Source organism: Eublepharis macularius, chromosome 8 (genome assembly GCF_028583425.1).
Source record: "Eublepharis macularius isolate TG4126 chromosome 8, MPM_Emac_v1.0, whole genome shotgun sequence".
Lineage (NCBI taxonomy): Eukaryota > Metazoa > Chordata > Lepidosauria > Squamata > Eublepharidae > Eublepharis > Eublepharis macularius.
This window is the reverse complement of record NC_072797.1, coordinates 41,437,723-41,449,749: the sequence shown is the minus strand read 5'-3', so window position 1 is coordinate 41,449,749 and position 12,027 is coordinate 41,437,723. Positions and strand designations below refer to the sequence as shown.

The window sequence follows — 12,027 nt, the reverse complement described above, 5'->3', positions numbered from 1 at the left end:
CCACTTCTTTTCTAAATATGTTTTCAATCTTCCCCAGTCCGTAAAAAATTCTGCTGGATTCTGATCTCTCAGCTTCCTTGTCATTTTATCCATTTCCGCCATGTACAGCCATTTATGCACTACTTTGTAAATACTAATGTCTCATACATTTAATACAAAATGATCTTTCATTGTCTTATGAGAGTATAATAGATTTTTATAATTTAACATGTTATCATTCAAATCCATTGAAGTGAATAAATATTTGGTGAGGGACAGTGAGTATAATCTGGCAGTTCTTCCAGTTTCTGTTTCATTAACTGAATTGTTTTGTCCTTCTAGGTAAAAACAAAGTCAGGGAACAGACTTTAGTATTCATTTACTGAAATTTCTAGGATGCTAAAGCAACACAATGTAATACTAAAACAAAGTAAGAGGGAAAGGAACCAGATATACAAAAGAATTATAGAATACTGAAGAAAATATTAAAAGGGACGTCCCTTTTATTGGCAAAGGCAAAGCAATCACAGAGAGAAATTGGAAGCATATCATTCAAGCCTGGTAAAATCATCACAGGTATGAACGAGGTGCACATTTAAGTAGTGACTTAATGATACAGTATTTGTTTTAGGTCACAGTGTTGCATGACAAAAAGTCCTGCTTCATTAATCTAAAAACAAACATCATGCATGTCACAGAAATACTTTGATGTGTATACAGAGAAAAAGGAAAATAAATTATTTTGTTTAAATGATAAAAATAATTCCTTCCTACCTGATACTGATCTTCTACTAGACTTAGCTATGTAACTTTCCAGTAGTTTTCTCATCTGCTTTCCAGTAGCTTCCTCTAAGGCACACTTCCCTTTCTCATGCTTGAATAACGGATCAGCCCCATACCAAAGGAGCAACTCTGCCACCTAGAGGTAAAGATTATTCTGAAATTTTATTTTAGAGAGCTTCATTTTCTATTTCTGTCTTCTCATATAGAACAGCCTCTCTCTGTGAGGCCCGAAGCAACACCTGTGATAACAAAAGCCAAGACCTCTCCTTTATAATGAGATTTCTAATAGTTTTTTCAGCTGCTGTGAAGCACTTTATTAAAAACAGTGCAGCAGTTTCTAAACACTGCAGCTTCCCAAGACAGCTTGGGCTAAACTTACCTCTGCAGGTGGGAAGAGGTAAAGGCATAAACTAAGTTATTGACTCTCACATTATCACCTGCTCTGCATCTATGACAGCAAATAAATGTCAAGGCCTTTTGTGAACACTATAATTTTCTAATTATGAATATTGCATATATTTTCACATTTCCTTCAATTTATCCACATACTTTTTTCATCTGAAACACTGCCCTTGCAACTGTAACATCATGCGTGACGTCCACATCCTTTGTATAATGTTTAGCAAAGGTATCCAAGGAGGACCAAGTTGCAGCCCTACAGATGTGAGCTACTGGTACTCCCCTCAAAAAGGCAGATGAAGATGCTTGTGCCATAGTAGAGTGGGCTCTGATTTGTAATGGGCATTCGACAGCCGCTTGCTGGTATGCCCTCTGGACTGCTGAAATAATCCACCTTGATATAGTTTGGGCCGAAGCCCTTTCCCCTTTGTTAGGTCCCCCAAGGCACACAAAGAGGTGCGTGTCTGAGCGAAACTCCTTTGTCCTGTCCAAATAAAAGGATATTGCTCTTTTCAGATCCAAGGAATGTAATGCTCTCTGCTCCAGACTGAGGAGAAGGGTAGAACATAGGGAGGATGATATCCTGAGAAACATGAAATGGTGACACCGCCTTGGGTAGGAATTACAGACTCAGTCTAAGTACCACCCTGTTGGGATGGATCCTCAGAAAGGGAGAATCAACTATGAGTGCAGAGATTTCACTCACCCTCCTTGCAGAAGTTATTGCTACTAAAAAAACTTACTTTCCAAGACAGAAACTCTAGAGGACATGTAGCCAAAGGCTCAAAGGGTTTCAATATAAGTTGTGAGAGCACTAACGATAATGACCATTGGGGAACAGGAGGTGCGACAGGTGGATGAAAGATAAACATCCCTTTCAGGAATTTCTTAGAAGTCAAATGAGAAAACACTGTACGCCCTTCAACCTGATCATGACAGGCAGAAATGGCTGCCAAGTATACTTTTAAAGAAGTCGTGGCAAGGCTTTTCGCCTACAAGGAACAGAAATAATCCAAGATGTCATACAGTGAACATTTAGAGCAGGGGTGGGGAAATTTTTTTCTGCCAAGGGCCAATTGGGATATTTATAACATCATTTGCGGGCCGTACAAAATTATCGACTTAAAAATTAGCCTGCTATATTTGGTCAAACCTTTAATTAACTCACTCCTAATGTGATGGCTGGAACTGCTTCTCTTTGGTCATTTTCTCTTCACAGTAGCAAAAACTGGAGTGTCTGCTAGAAGCTACTTTGAGGGGCTACAAACTGACCTTCCTAATGTCCAATACCCACCAAATTTGCAGGGGGCATAATCCTCACTGTCCTCTATAGACCTCCCAAGTTTCAGAGAGATTGAACCCCATGAAAGGCATGATCCATGGGTCCCCCCCTTTCCTGTCATTTTCTCTTCACAGTAGCAAAAATGGGAGTGTCTGCTGGAAGCTACTTTGAGGGGCTACAAACTGACCTTCCCAATGTCCAATACCCACCAAATTTGCAGGGGGCATAATCCTCACTGTCCTCTATAGACCTCCCAAGTTTCAGAGAGATTGAACCCCATGAAAGGCATGATCCATGGGTCCCCCCCTTCCTGTCATTTTCTCTTCACAGTGGCAAAAATGGGAGTGTCTGCTGGAAGCTACTTTGAGGGGCTACAAACTGACCTTCCTAATGTCCAATACCCACCAAATTTGCAGGGGACATAGTCTTCACTGTCCTCTATAGACCTCCCAAGTTTCAGAGAGATTGAACCCCATGAAAGGCATGATCCATGGGTCCCCTCTTTCCTGTCATTTTCTCTTCACAGTGGCAAAAATGGGAGTGTCTGCTGGCAGCTACTTTGAGGGGCTGGCCCTTTTCCTGGCTGGATGGGCCAGAATAGGAGCTCTCTAATTGGCAGGGACAATGGCAAAAACTGGAGTGTCTGCTGGAAGCTACTTTGAGGGGTTACAAACTGACCTTTCCAATGTCCAATACCCACCAAGCACACGAAGCAATAGGCCCTGTCTGATTGACCCACCAAGTGCATGAAGCAATAGGCACAGCCTGATTGCTTCTGAGCCGCATGTCCCGTGGTGCTGCTGCTGGGTTGGGCCAGGGGTGCAAAGCGCACAAAGCAACAGCCTGATTGCTTCTGCGCCATGTGTCCCGCAGCGCTGCTGCTGGGTCGGGCCAGGGGCGCAAGCGCACAAAGCAACAGGCACAGCCTGGTTGCTTCTGTGCTGCACGGCCCATGGGCCGGGGGGGTCATCGGGGCCCAGCATGGGCCACAAAACAGGGTTAACATACCTGTAACTTATGTTCATCGAGTTCTTCTGTGCTGACACACATGGGACTGCGCAGGCACAGGCCAGCCGCCGGAAGATTTTTCATTGCTTTCCTCAGCTCCGAAGGGGCCGTTGGGCGCGCGCCTCAGCAACCGTTTCCCGCCCAAACGGTCACATGTCCCAACAGCGACCAACGGCTCCTTCCCTCAGTTCAGCCTTGCCGCCGCTATCCCATACAGGATTTAATTCTCCTTTACAATAATTACCAATTGAAGAATCCTCATTCCTTTTTTTTTTTTTGGTAATAGGAGTTCACAGCAGGGCAGGAGGGAGGTATGTGTGTCAGCACAGAAGAACTCGATGAAAACAGGGTTAACATACCTGTAACTTATGTTCATCGAGTTCTTCTGTGCTGACACACATGGGACTGCGCAGGCGCAGGCCAGCCGCCGGAGAATTTTCTAGAGCTTCCATGGCTCCGAAGGGGCCGTTTGTCGCGCGCCTCAGCGACCGTTTTCCCGCCCAAACGGTCACGTGATCCTCCAGCGACCAACGGCCCCTTCCCTCAGTTCTCCCTTGCCGCCGCTTGACCAACACACTTCAGCCGTAACACCTTAAAAACACCAATATCCGTTACAGCCATCACAGTATTGTGCATTGGAGTTCACAGCGGGGTAGGAGGGAGGGTTGTGTGTCAGCACAGAAGAACTCGATGAACATAAGTTACAGGTATGTTAACCCTGTTTTCATCTTCGTTCTTCTGTGCCTCCACACATGGGAGTGTACCAAGCTTCACACAATAAGGAAGGCGGGGGTGAAGTCCAACACAATTTTATTAAGCAAACAAGATCAACAAGAAATAGACATGCATATATACATCTATGTAAAAATACTGTGTAAGGACACATAAATACTCAATATTTACATATATACACACCCCCAAGGTACATATATACACACTTCCACTCAAGGGTACCCAACAGGTACGTCAAGGAAGTCAAACCAAAACTCCCTCAGGAAAAGAGGGAGTGTAAGACAGCCTTGGCCACAGATGCATCCTGCTCCGCATTGACATCAACGGCGTAATGCCTGACAAAGGTGTCTGCAGAGGACCATGTGGCTGCTTTACAAATGTTAACCAGGGGCACCCCCCTGAGGAGTGCCGAAGAGGATGCTTGGGACCGCGTGGAGTGGGCTCTGACATGAAGCGGGCAAGCCACCCCTGCTAGGGAATAGGCCTTGCTAATGGCCGACACAATCCACCTAGACAGGGTCTGTGAGGAAGCCCTGCTACCCTTGTCCTTGGCCCCAAAACATACAAACAGGTGAGGACTGGAGCGGAATCCCTTCGTCCTATCCAGGTAATAGGCTAGGGCCCTCTTCAAGTCTAGGGAATGAAGGGCCTTTTCCCCCTTAGAGGAAGGTTGAGGAAAGAAAGCAGGCAGTGAGATATCCTGCGAGAGGTGGAAGGCGGACACCACCTTGGGCAGGAACCCAAGGCAGGGACGCAGGACCACCTTGTTGGGATGAAACACAAGAAAGGGAGGGTCAGACCGCAGTGCAGACAGCTCACTGACCCTTCTGGCCGATGTGACGGCCACCAAGAATGCCACCTTGTAGGATAGCATATCCAAGGGGCAGGTAGCCATCGGTTCAAATGGAGGCAACATGAGACGTGAGAGCACCAAGGACAGCGACCACTGAGGCACTGGCGCTGACACAGGTGGGTAAAGATTGTACATGCCCTTAAGGAACTGGCGGGATTGTGGGTGAGAAAACACCGTAGCACCCTCAACTCGGGTGTGAGCAGCTGATATCGCTGCCAGGTGGACCTTGAGGGAGGAAGCCTTCAAGCCCAGGCCACGCAAGTGGCACAAATACTCGAACACCACCCCCAAGGGACTGTTGTCAGGCACCACTCCTCTGGCAAGTGCCCAGAGCTCAAACCTGCGCCACTTGGCCGCATAAGCGCGCCTAGTGGATGGCCGACGAGCATTCAGGAGGACCCTCTGTACCTCGTCAGTAAAGCCTATCGGGGAGGAACGATCCGCCAAGCCGTTAGATGCAGCTTCCTTGGATCGTGGTGGACCAGGCTCCCGTTTAGGAGAAGGTCTTGCCGAGGGGGCAGACTCACATACGTCCGTTGGGACATCCGCAGGAGCTTCGGGAACCAAACCTGCCGTGGCCAGAAGGGGGCCACTAGAATGCAGTCCGTCCCGTCCTCCTCTATCTTGCACAAGACCCTGGGAATCAAGGGGAATGGAGGAAACATGTAGTGCAAGCCCTGCGTCCACGTAAACTGGAAGGCATCCCCAATAGAGAGGGGGTCGCTCCCTGCCCTGGAACAGAACGTGTGGGCCTTGGTGGTCGCCGCAGTGGCAAACACATCTATCACTGGATGACCCCACATCTGGAAGATCGGCCCAACGCACTCTACGTTCAGTTCCCACTCGTGTTCCAGTAAAGGGACCCTGCTGAGGGCATCTGCCCGGGCATTGTCCGACCCAGCCACGTGTATAGCACGAAGCGACACGCCGTTCTTGATAGCCCACTGCCAAGTGAGTGTGGCTTCCCGGCACAGGGCCATGGACACTGTGCCCCCCTGCTGATTCACGTAGTACATGGCAGTCGTGTTGTCCGTCTGTACCAAGACCTGACGATTTCTCAGCAGTGCTGTAAGAGACACAAGTGCGAAACGAATGGCCCTTAGTTCAAGCACATTGATATGGAGGGTCTTTTCCCTGTCAGACCAGACATCTTGCAGCGACACATCACCACAGTAAGCCCCCCATCCCAACAGAGAGGCATCAGTGGTAACCGTGATGTCATGGTGTTGATACCCGAAAGGGGTCCCTCTAAACAAGTTGTCATCAGACAGCCACCAGTCCAAGGAGGAGAGGATGACCCTCGGGATAGAGAATTTGAGGGACGGAGGGTGCAGTAGAGCATCATACCTCCGCACAAACCAGTTCTGTAGAGGGCGCATACGCAGCCTAGCGAAAGGAACCACAGAGGTGGCCGCTGCCATATGCCCTAGTAAGCACTGGATAGTGCGCACAGACTGGAACCGGTTCCTTTTAAACATGGACACTAGACCCCTTAGGGACCGAGCCCTCTCCAAGGGGAGCAGGGCCTTACCCTCCACAGAGTCTAACAGTGCACCAATGTAGGACACCTTGCAGTTGGGCACCAGTTTGGATTTCTCCAAGTTCACCAGGAGCCCCAGGCGTTGGCAAGTGCTAAGTACCAAGCCAATGTCCTGCACCAGCCTAGACTCTGATTCAGCCACGATGAGCCAGTCATCGAGGTACGGAAAGATGGTACAGCCTTCTTCCCGTAGGAAGGAAACCACAGGGGCCACACATTTAGTGAACACTCGTGGGGCAGTGGACAGGCCAAAGGGGAGCACCTTATACCGGAAAACCCTTTGCCGGTAAACAAAGCTCAGGTACTTCCTGTGCTCCTTCCGTATGCCCACGTGAAAGTATGCGTCTTTTAAGTCAAGAACCGCAAACCAATCCCCCTGTTTCAGCAAGGCGATCACAGCCGCCAACGTTACCATTTTGAATTTGGTCACCTTGAGGAAGGCATTAAGGCCCCTCAGATCTAAGATGGGACGTAAGCCCCCATCCTTCTTAGGGACCAGGAAGAACCTAGAGAAGAATCCCTTCACAGAGTCCTCATAGGGCAATTCTTCCACAGCACCCTTGGCCAAGAGCGACACGATCTCCGCATCCAGCTCGGCCATAGTGTTATTGACAGCTGTCAGGGGTGAACTGCATCTAGGCAGCTCAACGAACTCCAGCCCGTATCCCAGTTCAACAATAGTTAAGACCCATGAGTCAGATGTTATTGACTCCCACTCAGAGAGGAGTGGACTAAGTCTGTCCGAAAAGTTCGGGGATACGGCTGGCGTGACCCGTCAGTACTGCCTCCCGGTGCCCTGCTGATCCTTCTGCTGGGCCGGTTGTTGTGCCGGACGAGGCTTGAAGGGCCGACGCCTCCTCTGCCGTTGTGCGGGAGGGTAAGGCCGCTGTTGGTAGGCAGGATACTGCTGGTAGCCTGGCCGCTGTTGATGGTATCTGCCCTGGTAATGGTAAGGGCCAGATCGGGGAGCGTACCGTGACCTGGAGGAGGGCTTGTCCGCTGGAGCCAGACCCAAAGACCGCGCCGTCTGCCGGTCCTCTTTCTTTTTCTTCAGGGTCTCGTCGGTCGCTTTGGAAAAGAGCGAATCCCCCTCAAATGGCATGCTCTCCACTCTGGAACGCACCTCTTGGGACAGGGCCGTAGACCGCAACCAGGAGTGGCGCCTGAGGACCACCGCCGAAGCCATCCCTCTAGCAGCAGTGTCAGCAGCGTGGCTTCCAGCGTTCATCTGCTGCTTAGACAGCCTCACAGCCTCTGTCTGCAGCAGGGACACCACAGCCTTCTGCTCAGGAGGGAGGTCTCGTGTATAGGATGCCAACTTCTCCCAGAGGTACAGCTGGTACCCTGCCATGATGGTCTGATAGTTGGCAATCCTCAGACCTAGGGAAGAAACAATGTATTGGCGCCTGCCCATGGCATCCAGTTTCTTGCCCTCCTTATCGGCAGGTACCGAGGAGTGACCCGATCGCCTGGGGTTGAACTCCTCTGTGACCAAGGAGGAAGGTGGAGGGTGTTTCACCAGCGCCGGCCAGGTACCCTGCTTGATCTTGTAGAGCTGCTCAATCCTCTTGGATGTTGGAGGTTGATCGCAGGGCACCTGCCACACCTTCTCCACGATTTCCTCAAGACCCTCGAGCATGGGGAAGCCAACGTATGCCGGGTTGTCTCCGTAAATGCGTTTGAGGAGCTTGTCCTTGGTCTGGGGAACTGCCGAGGAGATGTCCATCTCGAGAGCCTTGGCCATCCTTGCCATCTGGTCGGCGTAGATGCGGAGGTCCTCGAATGGCGAGTCCGCAGATGGTACAAGCTCTTCAGCTGGCGATGGTTCGGACCAGGACTCCGACTGGTAGCCGCCAAAGCTCTCCACATCCTCCTCATCGGAACCGAGCTGGGATTCCGGAACCTGGTGCGGAGGGGGAGCCCACGTCGACCTCGATGTCGAAGGCCTCGGTTCCGACACGGAGAAACCTGCAGGTGCCCCTTCCCACTGGCAATGGTATGGCGAGGGGAGGTAGGAGGCCTGTCGATGTCGGGACGCAGTGGACCGGACCGATCGGACACTGTCCCCAGACCGACGTCGCTCACGACCGGCAGCTGGTGGAGACGGACGGGCAGGCGACGGACGGCTCCGACGAGGAGACGGGCTCGGTTCCAGCCTCGGCGACCGAAGAGCAGGCGATGTTCGGATCCGACGGCGCGGGCTCGGCTCCGGTCCCGAAGAGAATTCTGCGGGCACCGTCTCGAAGGCCATCGGATCCGGCACCGGCACGGAGATGTCCTCTGGCTCCGGGGAATCCAGATGAGGGGAAGGCGTGTGAGGAAGCACGATGACCTCTTCCTGGGGAGCGGGATGCGGCGACCGGTGATGTTTGGTCTTCTTCTTCTTCTTCGCCGGTTCCGAAGAAGACCTCGGAACCGACGCGCTCCTCGCCTTCGAAGGGGACCTCGGCCTCGATCTCTTAGGTTTTACCGGAATCGACCCGGTCGTCGGTTCCGATCGGGGACTCGGTAGACGGATCCTCGGTTCCGATGTCGGTCTCGGATCCGACCTGGTGGAAGATGCGCTACGGGGCGGCCGCACCGGTCCCTGCGCTGGAGAGGCCGCTCTCGACGCCGAGGCACTCGGGGGACGCGGTTTCGACCCCGACCTCGCGGAGGCCACTGAGCCAGCTCTGGAATGCCGTTCGGCAGAGGGGCTAGGGCCGGCCTTGGAGGAGGGCAACGGGGCGCCTCCGGACATGACCTTCTGCCACAGGGAGGAGTTAAGTCGGGCCTTGCGCTCCTGTCGGGCCTTGTTGGTGAAGCCCTGGCAAATTTTACAGGCCGTTACATTATGGGTCTCCCCCAAACAGAACAAGCACAGTTCATGGCCATCGGTCTTGGCCATTTTAGTGTGGCATTGGAGGCAATGCTTGAAGAGAGCCTTTGAGGCCATCTTCAGGGGCACGCGAAAGGAAGGTCAAAAACAGTCCGAGTCAAATTACCGAGTCCACAACAAAGTCCAAACGAGATCTGAAGAATAGCCGAGGTCACGAAGTCCGAAGTCAAAAGCCAAGCAATCAGTCAGAATAAAGCACGAAGCACAAAAAAGCACAGAGCAACGAAGCTCACGTTCTCTCCAAGCGGCGGCAAGAAGAGAACTGAGGGAAGGGGCCGTTGGTCGCTGGAGGATCACGTGACCGTTTGGGCGGGAAAACGGTCGCTGAGGCGCGCGACAAACGGCCCCTTCGGAGCCATGGAAGCTCTAGAAAATTCTCCGGCGGCTGGCCTGCGCCTGCGCAGTCCCATGTGTGGAGGCACAGAAGAACGAAGATGAACATAAGTTACAGATATGTTAACCCTGTTTTCATCTTCGTTCTTCTGTGCCTCCACACATGGGAGAGTACCAAGCTTCACACAATAAGGAAGGTGGGGTGAAATCCAACTCAATTTTATTATGTACCAAAAACATTAGCACAAGATAAATAACCTGTTCAAAAAGCATTAAATTCGTTCAATAAACTATATACGTATATACGTATACGTATACAGAGTTTCATTCTCCATCATTGGAGCAAGGCATTCAAGTGTATTGTTATGAAAACAAGGACAGCCTTGGCCACAGCAACATCTTGCTCTGCATTAACATCCATAGCATAATGTTTTACAAATGTGTCAGCAGATGACCACGTCGCCGCTTTGCAGATGTTAACCAGCGGCACACCCCTGACCAGCGCCGACGAAGCGGCCTGAGAGCGTGTGGAGTGAGCACTGACCCCCAGTGGACAATCCACCCCGGCCAGAGCATAAGCCTTAGTAATGGCCGACACTATCCATCGGGACACTGTTTGGGATGATGCCTTGTGACCCCTGTCCTTACTACCAAAGCAGACAAAAAGATGGGGGCTGCTACGGAAGGCCTTTGACCTGTCCAAATAAAAGGCTAAGGCCCTCCTCAAATCTAAAGTGTGAAGGGCCTTTTCCCCTTTAGTAGATGCTTTCGGAAAGAACACAGGTAACGTGATCTCCTGCGACAGGTGGAAGGTGGACACCACCTTGGGTAGAAACTTAAGGCATGGTCGCAGGACCACCCTATTTTTATGGAAAAGAAGAAATGGGGGGTCAGCCTTGAGTGCTGCTAACTCGCTAACCCTTCTAGCAGATGTTACAGCCACCAGAAACGCTACTTTGTAGGACATTAAGTCCAACGGGCTTGTAGCTAACGGTTCGAAGAGAGGCAGCATCAACCTAGATAGCACTAGGGAGAGAGACCACTGAGGCACTGGTGGTGACACGGGCGAGTAAAGATTAAACATCCCCTTTAAAAACTGATGAGATTTATGGTGTGAGAACACCGTACAACCGTCAACCTGCTCGTGAAATGCGGAAATAGCTGCAAGGTGTACCTTTAGGGAGGTAACCCTAAGCCCTTGATCTTTCAAATGACATAAGTAGTAAAAGACGAACCCTAAGGGGCTACTAATAGGCACTACATACCTTGAAACTGCCCAAGCCTCAAACCTAAGCCACTTAGCTTTGTAAGCCCGTCTAGTGGAGAGTTTCCTTGCATTTAGCATGACTTTTTCCACTTGCTCAGAATAAGTTACAGGCGGGGTAGAATCCACCAGACAGGCAGGTGCAACTTCCTGGGCTCGTGGTGGAACAAGCTCCCATTCAGCAGAAGATCCTGCTGGGGGGGTAGACTCACATACGTCCGATTGGACATCTGCAACAGTTTGGGGAACCACACTTGTCTCAGCCAGAAGGGTGCTACCAGAATGCAATCTGCATTGTCGTTCTCTATTTTGCACAACACCCTTGGTATTAGCGGGAATGGTGGAAACATAGTGCAACCTGTGGGTCCACATAAATTGGAAGGCATCCCCAATAGAGAGGGGGTTGCTCCCTGCCCTTGAACAAAATATTCGGGCCTTGGTGTTTGCTGACGTTGCAAACACATCTATGCTCGGTTGGCCCCACATCCGGAAGATCGGCCCAATGTACTTTACGTTTAGTTCCCACTCGTGGTCCAACATGTGCACCCTGCTCAGGGCATCTGCCCGAACATTGTCTGATCCCGCTACGTGTATAGCCCGAAGCATCACACCATTCTGGATCGCCCATTGCCAAATGAGCGTGGCCTCCCTGCAGAGAATCATAGATGCTGTGCCCCCTTGTTGGTTTAGGTAATACATGGCAGTTGTGTTGTCCGTCTGCACCAACACCTGACGGTTTTGTAGAAGTGCTGCAAGGGACACAAGTGCAAAACGAATAGCCCTTAGTTCAAGAACGTTAATATGCAGGTTTCTTTCCCTTTCGGACCATACATCCTGTACACACACAGCACCACAATAGGCACCCCATCCCTGCAGGGACGCATCAGTGGTTACCGTAACCTCAGGATGCAGATAGCCAAACAGGGTCCCCTTAAACAGGTTGTCATCTGACAGCCACCAGTCAAGGGAGGATAGA

At 51.0% G+C, this 12,027-nt stretch overlaps 1 protein-coding gene across 1 annotated transcript in view; it reads right to left on the bottom strand.

Moving 5' to 3' along the window:
- Nucleotides 1-12,027, bottom strand: part of ANKRD31 (ankyrin repeat domain 31) — a 105,111-nt gene that overhangs the window by 57,419 nt on the left and 35,665 nt on the right. Inside the window, exon 5 of the mRNA XM_054987557.1 lies at nt 754-898. Within this exon, the coding sequence (XP_054843532.1) occupies nt 754-898 (145 nt within the window). The remainder of the gene's footprint in view (nt 1-753; nt 899-12,027) is intronic.